This window comes from Drosophila grimshawi, unplaced genomic scaffold, assembly GCF_018153295.1.
Source record: "Drosophila grimshawi isolate 15287-2541.00 unplaced genomic scaffold, ASM1815329v1 contig_44, whole genome shotgun sequence".
Taxonomy (NCBI): domain Eukaryota; kingdom Metazoa; phylum Arthropoda; class Insecta; order Diptera; family Drosophilidae; genus Drosophila; species Drosophila grimshawi.
In genome coordinates, this window is record NW_025063240.1 from 19,968,718 (window position 1) to 19,988,193 (window position 19,476).

Sequence of the window (19,476 nt, forward strand, 5' to 3'; positions counted from 1 at the left end):
TATTTCTCGCTAATTGACAGTAAATTGACCTACAGTTTTCCTATATTGATTAGTGTTCATATTGAATAACAGTTGAGTAGCTGTTAATAAATTGCTCGCTGCTATGTGTCGCAACTGAACAGAACCGGCGACATAGTCATTCAAATGAACATTGGTTCACGAACGAACTTGTTATTAAAAGTGATTCCTCTTGCCGCAGGGCAACGCAGTAACTTAACAAATCGAAAGAGCAAAAAAAAAAACTACAAGTGAATTTGCAAAAGTGTGAATAATAAATTCAAAGTTTGCGAACGAATCGGCAAAATGTTTAATGGTTAGCCCAATGTGAAAGCAATTACATTTGCTACTTTCTGCTATAACTACTGTGACTTCATTGTGCAGCATAAAATTGCGACAAGAGTAACTGACCACGACACTCATGCAAATACACACACATGCAAACACACTAATACATGGATACATACGCAGATCCAAACAAGATAATATTAGAAGTCATTCCCCTTGGCTATATTAACTGACTTGCCAGCGAAATTGAATTGGGGAAAGAACAAGAAATGTGCAGAAAAAGGAGCCCGGCAAAAACTCACGAGTTGACACACCATTTTCACTCATAGTAAATGTGTGTCCACGTATATAAATGTTATGTATGCATGCATATATATATATGTATATAATCAGTTGATCTTGAGTCACGGATCGTTGAGAAACTGATGCGGCTGCCCTCACATTTGATACTCTTTCCCGGGTTCATTGCAATGCTACAGTTTTCAAGCACAACTGAATTAAACGTAACCTGAGCTAGTAATTAAATGGTTCTCTGTAATTGTCAATTAGTGTGTGTCTAAAGAAAAGCATATTTTGATTAACTGACATGCAATTGGAAGCTGTCAATAGCTGTCAAACTGTTAATAGTAGTTGCCTTCCATTGGAAAATTCCAGTGAAAGATGAGCGCAATTTAAGTAAGACAAAGTTTGAGGGCATTTGGTCTTCGTTGAATGGATGTATGCAACAGAGCTAATTGGCAGGCGCTTGTGCAAAGCAGAGAATCGGACGTTCTTATATTGATTTGTTGGCTGTATTATTGCATTTCTCTCTTCGTCTGTAATTAGTAATGTGTTCACCTTCAGCTAAATATGCACATTCCGAAATAACTAACAAATTGACATTGTTATACAATTTACTTTCAGTAGACTCATCGCTTTTACACTCAAATCTCAAATCGCACTGACATTTTTGAACCCACACATACATATATATATATATATATATATATATATATATTGTACACCAGCATCAAGATTCCAAAGTTCATCCATCCATTTCAACAGCAACAAGCAACAAGCAAGCAAATTCGGAAGCCATGTCGTGGTTGGGATTTGGAGCACTCGCTTCCGGCTTTGGTATTTGCTTATTATCAATGTTCAATGTTCGTTGTTGTTACTATTGTTGTTGTTCATCTTGTTGTTGTTCGTCCTTTCAATGTGTCGTGTTGTTTTTTCATCGAAGTTTTTATTAACAATATCTGCTTTATTCACAGTACTGCAGCGCCTGCTGGGCGGTGATAGTCCGCCGAACAAAGTTCTGGAAATCAAGAGTGAATCACTGGGCACCCTCCAGGTGTTGGCTCGCGATGATGCAATGGTCCTCTTCGCTCCCCCGTACAACAGCAGCGACAAACGCTCCGCCGTCTACGAGATTGTGCTGCAGCGCCCCACCTCCGACTCCAACACCACCTCGTTCAGTTTGTTTCGTTCGCCCACTCAGCGGGAGGCCGAAGAAAAGTTTAACACATTTATGGAGCGACTGCCCGTCTTTGTGGGCCTCGTCAGAGAGGTAATAGATTGCCTAATTAGATCATCTCCTAGTTGTACTTTATTAAAATCTGCACTGTTTTTTCTTTTGCAGTATTACAATGTGAATGGCTTGCAAAAGATATGTGATGTGCTCTCGGAGAATCCGTCGTGGACGCTGGCCCATCTGGTCGCCTACTTCAATCTGACCGAGTACATCAGCAATCCCAAAGTGTTGCAGTGCGTCGATGCGGCGGATCACACGACGCTCATGTCACCCTTCCAGCTAGCCATCAAACAGAGCAACATTGAGATGGTTAAACAGCTGCTGCCACTAAGCAAAATCGAACACTTGGACATAAATAGTAACTCGGTGTTTCACTATGCCGCCAGCACCACCAAAGAGATCATCAATGTGAGTAACAATCAATATCTGGTACAACTACTTATTCACCTCCCTTTCATTGCAGCTGCTCACCGCAAACAGCACGGTTAATCTGAACCACCTCAACTCGGATGGATATACGCCGCTGCATCTGGCCTGTGTGACGGATAAGCCGGAGAATGTGAAGGCTCTTCTGCTGGCCGGCGCCGATGTTAATTTGAATGCGAAGAACATAAGCAAACTGTACAAAACATCGACACCCACTTCGGTAGCTGGTTTTCTTCGCAACAATGCCAGCAAACTGTACACACAGGATATGAAATATGGAGGGACACCTCTACACTGGTGCTCCTCGCGCGAAACACTGCAAGCGCTCATCATGGAGGGTTGCGATGTAAATGCCACGAATTTCGATGGCAGAACCGCATTGCATGTGATGGTGGCACGCAATCGATTCGAGTGCGTCGTCACACTCCTCGCTCACGATGCGGACATCGATGTGCTGGACACGGAGGGAAATGCGGCACTGCACATTGCCATTGAAAAGAAACTGGTGCCGATTGTCCAGTGTCTTGTCGTCTTTGGCTGTGACATCAATATGAAGAATAAGGCTGGCAAATCACCGCGTCACATGGTTGGCAACGATGCGAGCGGCAGCAAGGATGATGAAATCCTATACATATTGCATTCGGTGGGGGCGAAACGCTGCTCCGAAGCCAACTCAAAGTGTCCGCCCGGCTGCAATGCCAAAGGCGCCTACAATGGCATACCGCCCGAGGCACCCGAACCTGTCGAGAAGCGCGAACACATTGAAACTATGCTGGCGACGACCAGTCGTCAAGTGGTCAGCGGTCTGCTATCAGCAGCAGTCAATGGACAAATGGATAAACAACAGCAAGCAGCACAGTAAGTTGTATATTGGAATCAAAATGTTATCCCTTTTCAAGAGAACTAATTATTTTCCAATTCCTTGTAGAATGCCCGTCGTAGTCGATACGGAGAAGGAGCAAAAGGGTCAGAGCATTATGGATGCATTATTGGGCATGTTCATCACCAAAGTCAATGCGGATGAGCAGAAGAAGGAGAGCTCGTCGAGCAATGTAGCCAGTGCAGCATCAACGCCACAATCGGGTGTAGGTACTCCGGAACAGGTGGCCTCGCTAATGTCACCGTTTCCCTCGGAGATTGGTGACAAGCCGTATGGACGTGGACGTCTGCTATGCCTAGATGGCGGCGGCATACGTGGCCTGGTGCTAGTCCAGATGCTGCTCGAGGTTGAGAAGCTATCGCGCACGCCCATCATTCACATGTTCGACTGGATCGCCGGCACCAGCACCGGCGGCATCTTGGCTCTGGGTCTGGGCTGTGGCAAGAATATGCGGCAATGCATGGGTCTCTATCTGCGCATGAAGGAGCAGTGCTTTGTGGGCTCGCGACCATACCAGAGCGAATACTTCGAGGGCATACTCAAGGACAATCTCGGCGAGTTCAATGTGATGACCGACATCAAGCATCCAAAGATTATGGTCACTGGTGTAATGGCGGATCGTAAACCGGTCGACTTGCATTTGTTTCGCAATTACACAAGTGCCAGTGATATTCTTGGCATTGTGACTTCCATAAGTGAGTCGATAATGAAATCTCCAATAGAGTTCAGTTTCATTAAATACTATCTTTTTTTTGTGGTCAGGCAATCGACGCGTACCGCCGCCCCAGCCGGAGGATCAGTTGGTATGGCGTGCTGCACGTGCCACGGGTGCAGCTCCCTCATATTTCCGTGCATTTGGGCGTTTTCTGGATGGTGGCCTCATCGCCAACAATCCCACACTGGACGCCATGACTGAGATACACGAGTACAATATGGCGCTGAGGAATGTGGGTCGCGAAGCTGAGGCTGTGCCCGTCTCAGCTGTGGTCTCCCTGGGCACTGGTCATATACCAGTCACTGAACTGAAGGACATCGATGTGTTCCGCCCAGAGAGTATCTGGGATACTGCCAAATTGGCCTACGGCATATCGACAATTGGTAAATGGAGAATGCATCTTTTGTATTACAGAATTGTAAATTGATTTTAATCTTTTGCAGGCGCATTGCTTGTGGACCAAGCCACCTGCTCGGATGGACGGGTGGTGGATCGTGCTCGTGCCTGGTGCAGCATGATTGGCGTACCCTACTTCAGATTCAATCCGCAGCTGAGCGAGGATGTGGCCATGGACGAGAAGGACGACCAGAAGCTGATCAACATGCTGTGGCACACCAAGGCCTACATGCACATCAATCGCAACAAAATCATCGAGATGATCAATTTCCTCAAATAGCGCGCAAGAAGGATTTAGACCGCACAAGATTCGGCAAATTGCTGCCTCATTTGCTCCTCCACTCTAGATGTATTCCCCCACTTTCTGCACTGCTGCGTGTAAATACGTTACTCCTTTTCCTGCACCTCTTCCTAGCGGTCTAAATCAAGCCCTCCACACACACAAAATGCCACCCATTAACACAAAATAATTACCCAACCGAAAATCATTCTTTTCTAATACAAATAAAACGTTTCATATATATATATAGATAAAAGACATTATATGGTTCCGTATTGCCATGAGGATAGAGAATTCACTTGTACGGGCTTTGAATGTATTGTGGTATTATTGGATAGCAAAATCCTTAAAAATTTTGAATCTTGTGTTAAATTACTTATTTATCTTGTATTATTATTATGTGTATTGTATTTTTATTTTTGCCAATTGAATTCTTAGGCTGTATGATGTAAACATTCCGTGTCGCTTTGGCATTTAAGTATAAACATTGTACAAGAGCACGAATTTTAAATAAAACTTTTTGATGTGATGTTAAATTTAGGTTTTCTTTTGAAGTACATCAAATATTTAAAAGTTCGGCTAATGAAAATCTCCAGTTACATTTGAGTTGCGCACATTGATGCAGTTTGTGATGAGTATTTTTATGTATTAGAATTAGTCATATTTTACAAAAAGAAAAAGTAGTCATCAAGAATTACAGAAAATATATAGGGCAAATGATAAGATCCACAAGAAGAAACGTAAATATTGTTTTACGCGTAAAAATCCAGTTAACAGAACAAAAGGCAAAAGCTTTTGGTGTATCGCGAAATGGAAAGAATGGTGATGGCAGCGTTGCCACCTGGAGCGCACGCGCTAGCAGCACAAATCGCGACGCGTTGGCAGCCTGGCGCACAAAATGTAAACAGGAAAAAAAATCGAGAAAAATACAAACAATACAGACAAAAGTAAGAAGCGCGTGAAGAAAAAGATAAAAAAAATACAGAAAAAGAACATTTTTGGTGTGCAGACAGAAAGAAACGCAATAATTGACAGACGAGGAGCTGCCGCAGCAGCAGCCGCCGCCGCCAACAGACGCGCACGCACATAACGCGGCCATGTCCAATAACCACCGTGTGGACACGGGCAAAGAGCTGCCAATGCCACTAATACAAGACCAACAACAGCAACTGCAACAGGAGTCAGAGGTGGCGCTGCTGCCGAACATGATGTCCATGCCGACAATGCCCGTGTCAAAGGGTATCATGATAACGCCGCCGCCACCATTGATGCCACCAACGCCGACATCGTCGCCCAACACACACGGCGAATGGCCAAATCTAAATCCAAACGCTAACGCATTCCAGCTAACCAGAGAGACCAGATGGCCAGGAATCGGCAGTGCTGGTGGTGGAGGTGGTGGGGTGGGTGGGGTTAGTGGTAGTGGTAGTGTTAGTGGTGGGGTTAGCGGGGAACGGGAACATTTTGCCCTGCCGCATCTGCCGCCACTGCCGCTGAACGTTGACTATCTGCCGAGCCTGATACATCCGAGCACCCTGCCCTCGAGCAGCAAGAGCTTCAAGATGCGTCCGCGCATGAAGCGTCTAATGTACTGCAGCTACAACAGCATATTGACAGAGTCAAACAATCGCAAGCTGCGCACAGCCGCCTCCACCTGCAATATTGAGCTGCTCAACCGGATTCTGGAGTCGGGCGGTAACCCCAATGCCGCCGACGAATACAATCGCAGTCCACTGCATCTGGCCGCCTGTCGTGGCTATATACCCATTGTCCAGCAACTGCTGAAATATGGCGCAAATCCGAATGTGGTGGATTCGCTGGGAAATACACCGCTGCATTTGGCCGTCATCTCGGCCAGCTCCAATAATTTCAATGTGGTTGTGCGTGTCCTGCTGCAGGGCGGTGCCAGTGTGCACATGTATGATCGCAGTGGTAAATCCCCGCTAGAGTTGGCGGAGGCCAAGTTGCGGTTGCTGCGCAATCGCTACGATCATCCGACACCGGAGACCGCCACAATTCTGGAGGATATGTGCATGCTGACAACGTTGATATTGCGCTATATGGTGAAGCAGCAGCAGGAGCTGGAAGATCTCTCAGCGCTCGAGAAGCGATTGCAGAACCTCAGCACCAGTGATGATCAGGAGCAGGTCGTCTCCCAAACAGCCGACGAGCTGCTCGCCAGCGTCGAGCGTTTGTCCATCAACAACAAATAGAAAACGGGACTCAAACGATTGCGTTTCCGATCATTTTAGATGGGTAAATTAATGAAATTAATTATATTATCTTTATTTTTATATATCTAATTTCAATTGAATATGTTTTATTCTTGTAGTTTATTTTACGTTTCCTAATTTGGCTGCCGTTGAGTTGGAGTTGGATTTATGTGTGCCTAATCTCTGGTTGCGCACCGGAGCGCAAAACACACAACCAATGCTCACACACACACACACACACCACAAACACACACATACACCTACATTGTTTCATGCGATCTTTTTTATTAAGTATTTCATTTAAGTTTTCATTGTTTATGCAAACAAAACAAAAACAAACAACAACAAAAACACACGCAACCAACAAATATGTTTAAATTTTAAGCTTTACGTTTAGCGCGCCAAAACAAAATAAATTTATGTAATAAAGAATGCAATTTGCAAGTGCAAAAAAACAACAACACAATTTAAACACCTAATAAAAATGAAAGCAAATTACAAATACAATTTAACTTAAAATTGATTACAAAATAAACAATAAACACAAATCGTTAAACTTCCTTTGTATACAGTACAGTAAACAAACAAAAAAGAACATTTTAAAATATTACTATTATTACATATATATATATTATATTATATTTAATAATGATAACTAAAGCCCAAGCCATTTTGGGTAATTGTATTACAAGATTTTAAAATATTTAGACGATCAGTTAAGAACATCAAAAATAAAAGGAATCTAGCAATATCTCAATCCATCAATATGTATTAACAATATACATAACAAATACATATAATGACGGAACAAATTGCTGATAAGGCATTGAATCTATTCCGCAACAGCCTTGACTGTCGTCTGAAAAGGGTGAGAGAGAGAGAGAGAGAGAGAGTGTAAGAAGGGCGTTGTTATGTCGCCGTTGTTTGGTTTTGCCTTCCAAGAATATACTTTTTTACACATACATATGTTTATGTGTATGTATAGATAAGCCGTGTTGTGCCTTTTGTTTTGGTTTTGCTCAACTTATCGATAGCACATAAGCTGTGAGCAGTGTGACCAACCCATCGCATTGCAAGCTAGCATACAGCCTTACATTGTCAAAATGATAGAATATAAATAATCAGTTCTAATTGTAATTTTCCATTATTTATTTAATGCTTATGCAACTGTCTTTAATATTTATATACTTTCGTTTTTAAATTTGGTAATACTCAATCCAAATCAAGATAGGGAGTACCATCAATATTTGATTGTGAATCGATATCGACACAAGCATCGATTATTCTGTAACGCTGGCCTGCTGCAGTGTTTCTAAAAACAAAATTTTGCCTATTTTGTTTCATTTATATTAACAGGGATTAATGAAGGAACAACAGTATATAGAAGTGCCGCAGCATGCGCCACCACCAGCAGAACCAGCATATGCCACCAGTCCAGGTGAGCTAAAAACATATGCCCGGAAATAAATATACATAATTTTGAGTGTGTGTGTTTTGTTGTGGGCGTTTGCCCAAACAATATAAATAAATAAATATATATATACTATATGTTTGAAAAACAAAACATAAATAATGTGAATTAAAAGTGAATACATATATTGTTATTTTAAACCAGGCGAACCTTGGATGAGCATTCCAGTGGGCAGAGACTGTCCGCAGGGCCTCGAATATTTAACCGTCCTTGATGAGTTGCTTGTCTCTCAGAAAATTCAAGAAGTTGGTCAAGTGCGGAATCCCTTCAAGGTGAAGAACTCACTGGGACAGAATCTGTATTATGCGTACGAGGAGAGCAATATGTTGAGCCGCACAATGATGCAACAATTGCGTCCATTCGAGATGAAAGTATTGGATAACTTTCAGAATGAGGTGTTGCATGTGAATCGTCCAATGCGATGTGATCTGTTCTGCTGTTTTCCCAACTGCTCGAGCATTTTAGAGGTATCGGCACCACCTGGTCAAATTATCGGGACTGTGGAGAAGGTCTGCTTTTTTATGAAACCGAAATTTCTTATTAAAAACTCGTTTGGCGACGTTATGATGAATATTGAGGGTTCAGTCAGTGGACCCTGGAAATGCTGCAAAGATATCGACATGAAGGTCAGTGCCAAACAACACCAACAAGAACTACAACTGGTTCTGTGTAGGGATACATATATGGTCTCGCCATCCAAGCAAGCAATGACGTCACAACATCGCCATGCTTGACTGCGAATGCGAATTGAATTTTAAATTGCTGGGTGTGTCTGGTAAACACTTTGTTTGATTTGTGTATATCTGCTTTGGCCTTTTAGGTATTCAGCGTGAACAACGAAGAGATTGGAAAGATAACTAAAAATTGGTCCGGTCCCGCCAAGGAAATGTTTAGCGACGCCGATTACTTTAGCGTCACATTCCCCCTGAATTTGGATGTGCGCATGAAGGCTCTTCTCTTTGCCGCTGTCTTTTTGGTTGTAAGTAACTGAATTATTCACCTCACAGCAATCTGCTAATTTGTCAACATTTTTTATTTTGCAGAACATTCTCCTCTACGAGAACTAGGCACTGCGCAGCTAAAAACCATGTGTAATAATTCAGCAACCATCATAATCGACTGCTTAGTTTTTAGAACCTGACGTTACTCTTAAGTTTTCATTTGAACAACTCAAATTTACATTGGTTATCTGAATCTCTGCGCCATTAACTGAATCTCCATCTATGTGCATCAAATATTCGTTGTACTTATTTATTAACACATCTATTTATTTACATACTTAACACTGATGACGCTTTGAAAAATATGCGCACAATTTTCATTTTGAATGCATTTCTATTCATCGTAGCTTATGTATATTTTTTTTAATGAAATTTTATATACCATATTGTACATGTGTGTATATTATCTTAAACACCGACACTCGGTTGGCATTTAGACGCTTACCTGACCTAAGCACAACCAACACACACACACACACTGATACAAACGAGAAAGAGTGCCTTAAGATGTCCTTGTTATTGTACACCTTACCCACCACACACCATACAAAACAGACCCCATTCATAAGTATATACCTCAATTGAATCAAGGCCCGAGAGAGTTTATGCTATTTTTGTATGTACTTAAAGACAGTGAAATCGATTGTTAACGTTTCGTGGAACCTACAATGTTACCTGCATTCTTTTGCACTATTAAACAACCAACAACACACACTTGATTAGTTATGCGGTATAATAAAAACAAAATATATTCTATATAAAACAAATTGTTACTTTATAGTATATTTACAAGCGATAAGTGGAATTGTTTACTACATCATTTTTAGATGACAGTTGTGAACATTGGAAATGGAAATGCTATCTAGTGTAAGTCGTCTTCACAAACTGTATGAAATGTTTAAAGCAATTCAGTTGTTCTTGGCAAAGTATTTTGTTTTGTCATTCGGATTGGGCACAATCTGCAAGATAAATATTAATTGCACAAGTGGAAATACATTTTAGATGGGACAGACTCTGCTTACCGTATCGGCGCCAGGTTTCCAGCCAGCTGGACACACTTCGCCATGGGTATCGGTGTACTGGAAAGCCTGCACCAGGCGTATTGTCTCATCCACAGAGCGGCCCACGGGCAGATCATTCATCGTTATCTGGCGCAGCACGCCGCGCTGATCGATGATGAAGAGACCGCGCAGGGCGTGACCACTTGCCTCCAGATATACACCGTAGTCCTTGCTGATCTTGTGCGTCAAGTCGGAGAGCAGAGGTATCTTAACGTTGCCCAGTCCGCCCTCCTTGCGCGGCGTGTTGATCCAAGCCAAGTGTGTGAAGTGAGAGTCAACGCTGGCAGCAATAACCTCAGTTTTGATCTTCTTGAATTCAGCAATGCGATCCGAGAACGCAATGATCTCCGTGGGACAAACAAATGTGCTGCAATTGTGGATTTTATTAAAATGTTTCGAGTTTCGTTAACTGCACAACTTACAAGTCGAGTGGATAGAAGAGGAGCACCACGTATTTGCCCAGATATTGCGAGAGCGACAGCTGCACAATCTCTTTGTTGACCACAGCGGTGCCCTCAAATTGTGGGGCCGGCTTTGAAACTATGACAGAGAATTAATATCTAATACAATAATAAGCAGCTATTTTTTTTACTTACTGACTGCCTTTGTGTACTGCAATTGATGGTCGCCCTTGGGCTCGCCAGCTGGATAAACAGAGCCACCCGCAAAGGAGTAGCAGGAATCGTTATCATCAGCACTTGCAACAGCTGCTACAGCCAGCAGTAGAACAACTAAACACCAACAATTACGCATATTGCCTCTGGTTGATCTGCAAACGGAATAAGCGGTTTTAACTCTGATTTGACACGCAAAGCCTTCAACTTCAGAAAACGCCCACAAAGCACTCTCCACACTCTTCACACACACACACAAACGCACTTTTAGCCACGCAGTCAAAATTCTAGTTGAACATCCGCCTAAACAGCAATTGAAAGGAGAGACCTGTGATAAGAGCAATTGAAACTGTTATCAGTTTGATTCGCGGACAGTGGCAACTACAATAAACTTGTCAATGTTGTCAATGAAAATATATCCAACATTTAACAACACTTTTAAAGAGAAATTGAGCCTTTTGTGACGAGTTATGTTTGTCTTTTCGATTGCCCTTCCGCTTTCATTGCTTTTGTTTTGAGTAAATTGTGTTTAGACAGTTGCTACCTTTTTAAACAATATTTTTTTTATTTTAACTGTTCGAACTGTTGTTGATTAAGCAAACAACACACGCCGCCAGCTATACAACAAGTAATTTGCCGGCTAGCGATGTGCAGACTAAAAACTATCGCGTCTTTTATATTTTTCGGCACGACACGATTAATTTAACTGTTTCAAATATGAGTATCGACCTTAAAATTCGTAATGTATATTTACTAATACTACTTTCATTTTTAGCAGTTAGCGACTGTAACATGGATTCCAAACATATTCGTCATCTACAGAAAAGGACCCGTTGCCTGCTACCGGATGCAGTTCCTTGGACGCCCCCAAACCAAACTAGAATCATAACTTATTTTTTAATTATTAATTTAAGACGAACATAAATAAAACTTAAACTTAGACAATACGAATCAGAATCAGATTATTTATCACGTGCGCCGCTTGACAATCTCAAAATTGGCCAACTTGAGGATGCGATTGAAATCGACTTTGTTGTGTGCCCGCCAATATTTGCAGCGTCCCCACATCACAGCCGGATAATTGGGACTCTGTATGCCGTGGAAGATGCGGGCAATGTTCCGTCCGCTAAATGTATTGTCCGGATACATATTGATTAGGGCATGGACATCGGCAATTATGTGGTCATCCGGCACGTTGCTGGGCTGCAAGGAGACGGCAAAAGTTGTGGAAAACATATTAAAGATTTGTGTTGCAAACACTTACCTCTATTTCCAGTTCCAGATCCTGCGGATAGTCATTGCGGAAATAGTTGCGTATAATGGCCTTCAGCTGCGAGCAGCGATCTTGGGGAAAATCGACGCTGCAACAAGACGCACACGTATTGTAGGCCACCGCAGACAATCCGTGGGCCACATACTGCAGCTGGATGAGCTGCGTTCGCTCCTGTTTTACAGAACGCGAGTACAGCGTATCGAGGGCATTATCAATTTCCGCCTCGTTGAAATCTCCGGGCGCCTTGATACGAAAGCCCAAATCATAAAAGGTGACAGTGATCGGCGAACGCTTCGGATAGCCATTGACTAAGGAGATTAAAGAGATTATTATTTAATTGGCAGATGGTTAATTGGGTGATGAGATACCTTGTATCCACTCCAGGTTCTTTAGCTGGTATTTGACTACTCCGCTGTTCCAGCCAATGCCCGCCGCAATGTCAATGACGGAGAACTCAATTAAGTTCGCATCCTCCTTGAAGGTCTTACGCTTGATCTGCAGCGCAATGGCCATCGCAAGTGGTGGGCACTCCTTAGCGGCATGTCTGTGAAGGGATATTAATATTAACTTCTTTATTTCAATTATTAAATGTTGATCATACTTCAGATATTTGGGACCACCGTATGAGATCACCTTGGCCATGATGTATGCGGAGCTGAGGACATTCATGCACCAGCGCGGCTCGAGTTCCATGTAGCAGAGTAGTGTTGATATGTTCTCGGCTGGTATGTCCAGCTCCTCGACAGTTTGCTCCACCGAGAAGCCAATCTCATGACCGGGACAGGCATGGACGCGTGCACCGTTCGCTGGTTCACTTTGAGGCGTAGTCTCTTTGCTGGACTTGCTGCCCGGCTGTTTGTCACAGCAGCAGGGCACAAAGATGCGCTGCAGCAGCTTTCGGATGACATGGCGGTCAATGGAATTGGCATAGACATGACGACGCAGTTCGTTCTGATCACCTCCCTTAGCATCCAGAAAGAGATGACACTGCGAGTTGAGTCCATCACGGCCAGCACGTCCAATCTCCTGGACATAACTCTCGAAATTCCTCGGCATATTGTAGTGGATAACAGCACGAATGTCTGGCTTATTGATGCCCATGCCAAAGGCAATGGTGGCCACCACAATGCGAAGTTCATTGGCCATAAAAGCATTCTGCACGGTGCGACGCCTCGAAGCGGGCATGCCCGCGTGATAAGGCTCCGCCTGCCAGTTGACCCGCTTCCGCTTCCTCTTCGTCTGCTCCGGTGCCGCGTTGGATGTGCGCTCCTGCAAACAGGTGCGGATGAAGCCAGCAATGCGCTCGCATTCATCGCGTCGCGTGCAATATATGATGATCGATTGGCAGCTCTCGAATCTGCGAATGCAACACAAGATTAGCTAAACATAGATCTTAGATATGATCTCCACTCACCTGGCACTGTTGAGTAGCTGCAGCAAGGCCCCATCGCGATTCTCATCCTTGGACACGGATAGTATCAAGTTGTCGGGCAATGGAATATCGCTTATAATGCCCCTTTCACCATCCTCAATGCCCAGATGATTGATGATGCTGATGCGCGTGGGCAGCGTCGCTGTGGCGGTCAAACCCAGCACTGTTTTCACGCCCAGATTCTTGCGCAGCACCTTGCAGATCATCAAGTAGCTGGGCCGAAAATTGTGACTCCATTGCGACACACAATGCGCCTCATCGATGCAGGCGAATGCAATGGGCGGCAGCTGACGCAAGATGGCCCCAAATCCTGTTGCCCGTTCGCCAGAAACCACAGCCTCCGGCGAGACAAGCAGTATATCGATCTCGCCATTGGCAATCAATTGTTGCACCTTCAGCCGCTGCTGCGGCGTCTGATTTGTATGCAGACACTGGGCGCGCAAGAAATGCGGTACACCCGTCACCTGATCCTCCATCAGAGATACCAGTGGCGATATGACCAATGTTATTGCACCCTGCCGCCGATTGTACAGATAAGCAGGCAGCTGATAGCAAAGCGATTTGCCGCTGCCTGTGCTCAGGGTGACCAGTGTGGACATGCCACTGAGTATACGCATCACAGCACGATCCTGACCTGCAAGACAAGAGTATTTAGCAATGCGCTATACATTTCTAGAGAGGATTACCCTTGCTTACCCTTGCGAAAGCTGCTGTGTCCAAACATGTGAAGTGCTTCGGTTACCTCGTCCGTCAGCTCCTGTACAGTGCCATCTGGCTTGAGATCATAGAGTGGCTTAACCCCTCCGGTGCCCGGTGGTGAGCTGGAATCGAGGCCAGCCTGCTTGAGGAACTCCTCGGGTATTTTATGGCCCGCATAGCTCTTGATGGGTGACACTTGAGTTTGAGTTGACTGCTGTGCCGCACTCACAGCCGCATCCAATGCCTCAAAATCAATGTCCTGCTCATCGCTAGACATGTTCACGTCATCGTCAGCAGATTCATCTTCATTCTTACCCGACTGTATAGCCTCTTCATCGCTGCTGCTACTGCTACTCTGATAGATAGCTTTGGAATTGGCAGCTTGTGGCAGCCGTGCAATGTTCCGGCTATGTGCCGCCAGTGCACTCTGCGATGCCATCTGCTCGACCTCCTGGAGCGTGGGAAACGGCGATGGATCTTCCTCGAGCTGAGCGCTCAGTGGCAGCAGTGCATCGCCCTTGACCTTGCATTGTTGGGCAAAGTGTCCAACGCCACCGCATTGAAAACAGGTGAGCACACCACCATCACAACCACCCATATCCATATCGGGACCTGTCAAGGCTGCCACTCGCTTCTTGTGGCGCCATTGTGTCTTTTTGTATTTCGTAAAGTTCACCGATTTCTTGCCGCGCACAAATTTCTTCTTCTGTATATTAATGGTGACAAAGTTCTCATTCAGCTTGCCAGCCGCAATCTTCTCCTGCAGCTTCTTGCGTGCCACGGCACGCTTTTCATCCATATTATGTCCAGGCACTAAGGCTTCTTTCGTCTGCTGCGCTTCGCTGGCAAAGTTGCTAATGTAGCGCTGTGCCATTTCATCAGCTTGCTCTAGTTCGTCGAGCTTGATGCGTGGCACGGAGGTAATGTCACCCGATTCCAGGGCTAGAACATATTTGAGATCGTGAGGATTGAGCGGCTGCTCCTCTGGTTCTGGTTGCTGATCTACTGCTTGAGCAGCAGCAGCTCCTGCTTTTGACTTTGCTTTTGTAGTGGGCGCTTTGCGGGGTTTCACTTGCTTCTCCGACTTGGCTTTCTTTTCGGGCTTTGGCTTCTTTTCGAGTTTTGGTTTCTTTTCCGGGTTTGGTTTCATTTCGGTTTTTGGCCTTTGACGCTTAGCTGTTGCCTGCTTTCGCTTGGATTTGCGGGACGGCTCCGGCTCATAGGTGGCATCGCGTTCCTCATCCGCTGAGAAATCTTTGCCCGACTCCTCACCTGACAGCTGTGGCTGAGCAGCTGGAAGTGTTGCTGGCTTTGCTGCTAGCTCTGCTGCTGGCTCTGCTGTTGGCGGGTATTCATTATTAGTGGGCATTACTCTGCGCCGCTTGGCAATGGGGCGATACTCCGACTGATCCGCCTCCTCCTCACTGTGTGCCACAACGGAATCTGAATCGGATTCTTTAGGAGTCGGAGCTGAAACTGCAGGTATTGGCTGTTCCTCTGCGACGGGCACTGCCACTGACTTATCTGGATTGTGATTTGTTTTTAGTTTGCTTAAATCTAAATTGGCCAAGCCATAGCTCGATTTCTTGGACGGCATTGCCAGATTATTGTTCGGCTCGGATTTGGGTGTTGTTGTCGGCAACTGTTGCTCCAGCGAGTTCTGTGCCGTGTTGCGTTGCAGCCAACCCTCATCCACATGCGTTTTTATAGCTGGCTCCTTGTTGGGATCCGTTTTTAGCAATGCATTTGCCGCTACCAACTCCGCTGCCTTGTATTCCTGCGCCTTGCGTATGAGTATCGTTTCCAAATCGGGCAACTGCTCTGCTGCGTCATTGCCTGCGCCTGCAACAGTTGCGGCCGTGGCGCTCAGATTGAGGGAACTGTGCGAGAGCGGCTTGCGGGGATTACGTTTGACAAAGCTGCGCGACGACTGAAACAGTTTGCTGCTGACGCTGGCTTTAATACTTGGCGTTCGCAGCTTGGCGGTCTCTTTTGGAGATGCCTCCACAACTGCAGGCAGCGGTTGTTTACTGACACTCTCGCCCCAGGCGGCTTGATTCTGGGGCAGCTCTGTGATTGGCTCAAATTGGCGTATGACATGATTCTCATCGCGATTTGTGAGATTACTGAGTGCCTGTGGCGTGGGCAGTTCCTCAATGTTGGAGAAGTGGTTGTCGCTGTTTTGCTGCATCAGTGCTGATAGGTCCAGCGGCAACTGTGGTCCACCATTGACGCTCTCCGTGCTCGTGCTCTCATCCAATAATGTGACACCCAAATCATCGGCCTGTGTCATTTCCAGCACATCGAAACCATCCTCGCAGAGCACATCATTCAGTGTCTCCTCCAGAAATGATGTTTTCAGTTTGTAATACATTTTGTACGAGTCACGTATCTCTTGACTGGCCTCTCTTATATCATACTGCAATGAAAACAATCTGTTCAATTTTACTCTAAAATCGAATAGAATCTAGAGTAAAGTGTACCTTGGAGGGAACTCGGTCGTGCTTCTTTTTGAAGTCCCTCTCCCATACTTTGACACGTAGCTTGTACTTTTGGTATTTCTCTTTGAAAATCGATTCGTCCATGTTGAGTACGGCTTAACTTAAATCTACATTTAAACAGACAGTTAGGCAATAAACCAAGCAAGAAACACACACAATCATAACACACCTGTTTTTCGCTGAGCGCGCGCTTTTCTGCCAGTGTTGCTAAACGATTTCATGAGCGTTCCCACATGTTTGCAATATAACCACTTCAGCAGGCAATGCGCGCCAAATCTTAAAGGTTTCGTATAGCGTTTGTTTGATTTTTATTCACTTTATTCGTTTTTCTTTTAATAATAATTCAAAGCTTTGCAGCTGCAATATAAAAATGCATTCCACATGACATTGGAAACGTATGGAAACAATTCAAATTCAAATCAAATGACTGCGTGCAGTGAGTGGACACAGAATTCGTTAAACGAGGAATTACAAGATGCAAATATCAGATATTTTAGAGCGATAATAATAGCGAGCACAGAAACGCTTGTGAATTTCACATTTGCCTATATACTTAATTCAATTAATTAATTAAAGTTAGACTTTTACAGAACCGGATTAGGCTTTGCGCTTTTAAATTAACGTGAACTCGACGAGAATGTAGCTTTTTCTTTCGATTTTTTTTTAGTTTTTTTTTTTTGTATCGTTCATTTGCGTATGCGGAAAGTGCATTTTTGTGATTGGGCCTGTTTCTCTTTCGGTTTTTTTTTTGTGGGGGGGGGGGGGGTTGATGGCGGAACAAATGCGGAACGCTTTTACATGAGTATCAATGCAATATCCTCGGGCTGCATGGGCGGGCAGCGCCAATTGTACAAATAGTACTGCAAATTGCCATCGCCAGCACCAAACTTGAGTGGCGCAAAGAACTTCTTGTTCTCCATCAGGTCGAGGGCATTGTAGACATCCATTTGTACGTTGCGTGCCGAGATCAAGGCATCGTTCATCAGGTCCAGCCACGGTGTTTTCGTCGACACATTGTAGAATGAGTAGGCGGCGCGTAGTGTCTTGTGCACCGGATGATGCATCACGGACGAGGGCAGACAATAGTAGCTGGTTAGATCGGTGATGTTCCCTTTCTCATCGACAACCACAAAGCAATCGATGATGCCCTCCTTGGGCGTGAACCAATGACGAAACTCCTCCTTGTTGAATACGGGTCCCATCGAGAATCGCTTCAGATACTCGTCGAGCAGCTTGTGCGCCTTATCCATGTCCTTGGACGTGATGCGACGATAGCCCTTCGTCTTGGGCTGATCGGGCAGTTTGTAGAGTTTAACGGTGCGCTGCATGGTCATGTTGCGTGCCAAATGCGAGAAGCGCACATCGACCAGCTTTTTCGGATTCAGCGATCGATGCCAATAGCGACAGGTAGAGACTGGAGTGGGCAGCACAACGCCAGCGGTATAGGCAGCCTGAAAGATGCCAGTGCGATTGACGCGTCGCGTTATTTCCCTTATTAGGACGGGAGCAACACGCTTGTTGCGCAACTTTTTGTGCACGCACAGGAAATTAATGTCAACCACTTTCAAAACCTTGTCGTAAGCACGCAATTTGCTGGGTATGGCCGAAATGAAGCCGACCAGTTTACCGGACTTCTCCACCCGGACACCGACGTGCCAGTCACGCTTCCAGCCGGGCGGCTGCAGCGACCACTTGAGGAATTCGGGTTGATAATCGAAACGAAACATGGCATCATCATCCTCAACATAGTTTTCGTTGAGCAGCGTGTACAGCTCCTTCAGATCGGCGGTGTCATTCAAGTCCAACGTTACCCACTTGAAGGCACTGGGCAGGGTGTACGGTTCGGCGCGTATTTCCGTTAAATCCTTGTTGGCCTCGATGCACTCGTTGGTGGTCACCTCCTCATTCAGCTTTGGTACCGGCTGCGTTGACCAGAACGTAAATTTCTCTGCCTGTTGGCGTGTGATGTTCACCGCATCGGTTACCGCCTGCAGCACCGCTTGCTTACCTATAAATTAAAAATGTACCATTAACAAATTTATGCGTGCATCAAAACAAGAAAAAAAAAACACACACACATATATAAACACCATCGCATATTCCTGGCAGCTAACCTAACCTCACTCTAATAAGAATTTCAACGCTAGAGAGACTTTTAACGACTTACTGGAATCTGACGGCAAATTGTTGTAATTTTTGGTTGGCGTCGTCGTCTGATCCGCCGGCTCGCTATTATTGCTGGTGCTCGCTGAGGCAGTTGACCCTGGCCCCACCAATTTCAAGCCGGCAATGGTGCTTGCCAGTATTTGTTCCGATGCTGTTGCTACCTCTTTAGCCTTCTGCTGCAGCTCGCTCTGTTCGCTGTTATCATCTGGACTGGCAGCGGGCGCATTTTCGTTCGGCATCTTTGATTTTGATTTGCGCTTGGAATTATTATTTTGGGGATTAATAAATATCTTAGCAAAAAAAAATAATTGCAATGAAATCGCAAAACTTCAAGCAGCTGACTCAGAACGCAGCTGCCAGATCTCGCACAAAAGAACGACAGCAGCGCTTGCTATCAAGTTAATGTAACAAAAACGACAAAATGGTAACTCTAAAAAGCTGTTTGACTTATCGAACGGATATCGATTATACATACAGCTATCGAGCGTTATATAGATGCGCAATCCACAATAAAACATCAAGAATTGTAAAATATTTAATATCCAAGATC

The 19,476-nt window shown here is 44.8% G+C and overlaps 6 protein-coding genes across 8 annotated transcripts; 3 read left to right on the top strand and 3 right to left on the bottom strand.

Moving 5' to 3' along the window:
• Window positions 1-187: 187 nt before the first annotated feature.
• On the top strand, window positions 188-5,031 carry LOC6557342 (85/88 kDa calcium-independent phospholipase A2). 2 transcript variants are annotated; one of them, XM_032743206.2, is made up of 7 exons: window positions 188-313; window positions 1,539-1,834; window positions 1,907-2,206; window positions 2,262-3,082; window positions 3,153-3,799; window positions 3,867-4,202; window positions 4,263-5,031. In XM_032743206.2, exons 1-7 carry the CDS (start codon window positions 304-306, stop codon window positions 4,493-4,495), a joined length of 2,643 nt encoding a protein of 880 aa, XP_032599097.1. In that variant the 5' UTR covers window positions 188-303; the 3' UTR covers window positions 4,496-5,031. The 2 variants fall into 2 exon arrangements, with proteins under 2 accessions (XP_032599097.1, XP_001983603.1); XM_001983567.3 differs by lacking the exon at window positions 188-313 and adding an exon at window positions 1,317-1,401.
• Window positions 5,032-5,251: 220 nt separating this feature from the next.
• Window positions 5,252-7,259, top strand: LOC6557830 (poly [ADP-ribose] polymerase tankyrase-1). The gene is made up of 2 exons (XM_001983566.3): window positions 5,252-6,751; window positions 6,828-7,259. The coding sequence occupies exon 1, from the start codon at window positions 5,593-5,595 to the stop codon at window positions 6,706-6,708; it is 1,116 nt and encodes a 371-aa protein (XP_001983602.1). The 5' UTR covers window positions 5,252-5,592; the 3' UTR covers window positions 6,709-6,751; window positions 6,828-7,259.
• Window positions 7,260-7,976: 717 nt separating this feature from the next.
• Window positions 7,977-10,836, top strand: LOC6558762 (phospholipid scramblase 2). The gene is made up of 4 exons (XM_032735730.2): window positions 7,977-8,146; window positions 8,324-8,805; window positions 9,000-9,158; window positions 9,223-10,836. Exons 1-4 carry the CDS (start codon window positions 8,071-8,073, stop codon window positions 9,244-9,246), a joined length of 741 nt encoding a protein of 246 aa, XP_032591621.1. The 5' UTR covers window positions 7,977-8,070; the 3' UTR covers window positions 9,247-10,836.
• On the bottom strand, window positions 9,932-11,480 carry LOC6558413 (peroxiredoxin-2). 2 transcript variants are annotated; one of them, XM_032735743.1, is made up of 5 exons: window positions 11,400-11,480; window positions 10,838-11,010; window positions 10,664-10,781; window positions 10,203-10,608; window positions 9,932-10,139 (listed from the first exon to the last, which is right to left on the bottom strand). In XM_032735743.1, the coding sequence occupies exons 2-5, from the start codon at window positions 10,992-10,994 to the stop codon at window positions 10,089-10,091; spliced, it is 732 nt and encodes a 243-aa protein (XP_032591634.1). In that variant the 5' UTR covers window positions 10,995-11,010; window positions 11,400-11,480; the 3' UTR covers window positions 9,932-10,088. The 2 variants fall into 2 exon arrangements, with proteins under 2 accessions (XP_032591634.1, XP_001983600.1); XM_001983564.2 differs by lacking the exon at window positions 11,400-11,480 and adding an exon at window positions 11,121-11,338.
• Window positions 11,481-11,745: 265 nt separating this feature from the next.
• Window positions 11,746-16,867, bottom strand: LOC116805217 (ATP-dependent DNA helicase Q4). Its single transcript, XM_032735721.1, has 7 exons — window positions 16,743-16,867; window positions 14,257-16,678; window positions 13,543-14,194; window positions 12,730-13,485; window positions 12,497-12,672; window positions 12,120-12,436; window positions 11,746-12,058 (listed from the first exon to the last, which is right to left on the bottom strand). Exons 1-7 carry the CDS (start codon window positions 16,842-16,844, stop codon window positions 11,825-11,827), a joined length of 4,659 nt encoding a protein of 1,552 aa, XP_032591612.1. The 5' UTR covers window positions 16,845-16,867; the 3' UTR covers window positions 11,746-11,824.
• Window positions 16,868-17,067: 200 nt separating this feature from the next.
• LOC6558029 (glycylpeptide N-tetradecanoyltransferase) lies at window positions 17,068-19,309 on the bottom strand. Its single transcript, XM_001983563.3, has 2 exons — window positions 18,928-19,309; window positions 17,068-18,768 (listed from the first exon to the last, which is right to left on the bottom strand). Exons 1-2 carry the CDS (start codon window positions 19,163-19,165, stop codon window positions 17,555-17,557), a joined length of 1,452 nt encoding a protein of 483 aa, XP_001983599.1. The 5' UTR covers window positions 19,166-19,309; the 3' UTR covers window positions 17,068-17,554.
• Window positions 19,310-19,476: the final 167 nt, after the last annotated feature.

Bases quoted from the DNA above. Each gene is read 5' to 3' on its own strand.
- LOC6557342 (XM_001983567.3), top strand. From the start codon at position 1,362: ATGTCGTGGTTGGGATTTGGAGCACTCGCTTCCGGCTTTG. The intron at 3,083-3,152 runs GTAAGTTGTATA...AATTCCTTGTAG, and splicing joins AAACAACAGCAAGCAGCACA to AATGCCCGTCGTAGTCGATA. The intron at 4,203-4,262 runs GTAAATGGAGAA...AATCTTTTGCAG, and splicing joins CTACGGCATATCGACAATTG to GCGCATTGCTTGTGGACCAA.
- LOC6557830 (XM_001983566.3), top strand. From the start codon at position 5,593: ATGTCCAATAACCACCGTGTGGACACGGGCAAAGAGCTGCCAATGCCA.
- LOC6558762 (XM_032735730.2), top strand. From the start codon at position 8,071: ATGAAGGAACAACAGTATATAGAAGTGCCGCAGCATGCGCCACCACCA. The intron at 8,806-8,999 runs GTCAGTGCCAAA...TTGGCCTTTTAG, and splicing joins GCAAAGATATCGACATGAAG to GTATTCAGCGTGAACAACGA. The intron at 9,159-9,222 runs GTAAGTAACTGA...TTTATTTTGCAG, and splicing joins TTGCCGCTGTCTTTTTGGTT to AACATTCTCCTCTACGAGAA.
- LOC6558413 (XM_032735743.1), bottom strand. From the start codon at position 10,994: ATGCGTAATTGTTGGTGTTTAGTTGTTCTACTGCTGGCTGTAGCAGCT. The intron at 10,609-10,663 runs GTAAGTTGTGCA...CCACAATTGCAG, and splicing joins CTCTTCTATCCACTCGACTT to CACATTTGTTTGTCCCACGG. The intron at 10,140-10,202 runs GTAAGCAGAGTC...TTTATCTTGCAG, and splicing joins GGAAACCTGGCGCCGATACG to ATTGTGCCCAATCCGAATGA.
- LOC116805217 (XM_032735721.1), bottom strand. From the start codon at position 16,844: ATGGACGAATCGATTTTCAAAGAGAAATACCAAAAGTACAAGCTACGT. The intron at 14,195-14,256 runs GTAAGCAAGGGT...CTTGTCTTGCAG, and splicing joins ACACAGCAGCTTTCGCAAGG to GTCAGGATCGTGCTGTGATG. The intron at 13,486-13,542 runs GTGAGTGGAGAT...TTGCATTCGCAG, and splicing joins CAGCTACTCAACAGTGCCAG to ATTCGAGAGCTGCCAATCGA.
- LOC6558029 (XM_001983563.3), bottom strand. From the start codon at position 19,165: ATGCCGAACGAAAATGCGCCCGCTGCCAGTCCAGATGATAACAGCGAA. The intron at 18,769-18,927 runs GTAAGTCGTTAA...TTTAATTTATAG, and splicing joins CAATTTGCCGTCAGATTCCA to GTAAGCAAGCGGTGCTGCAG.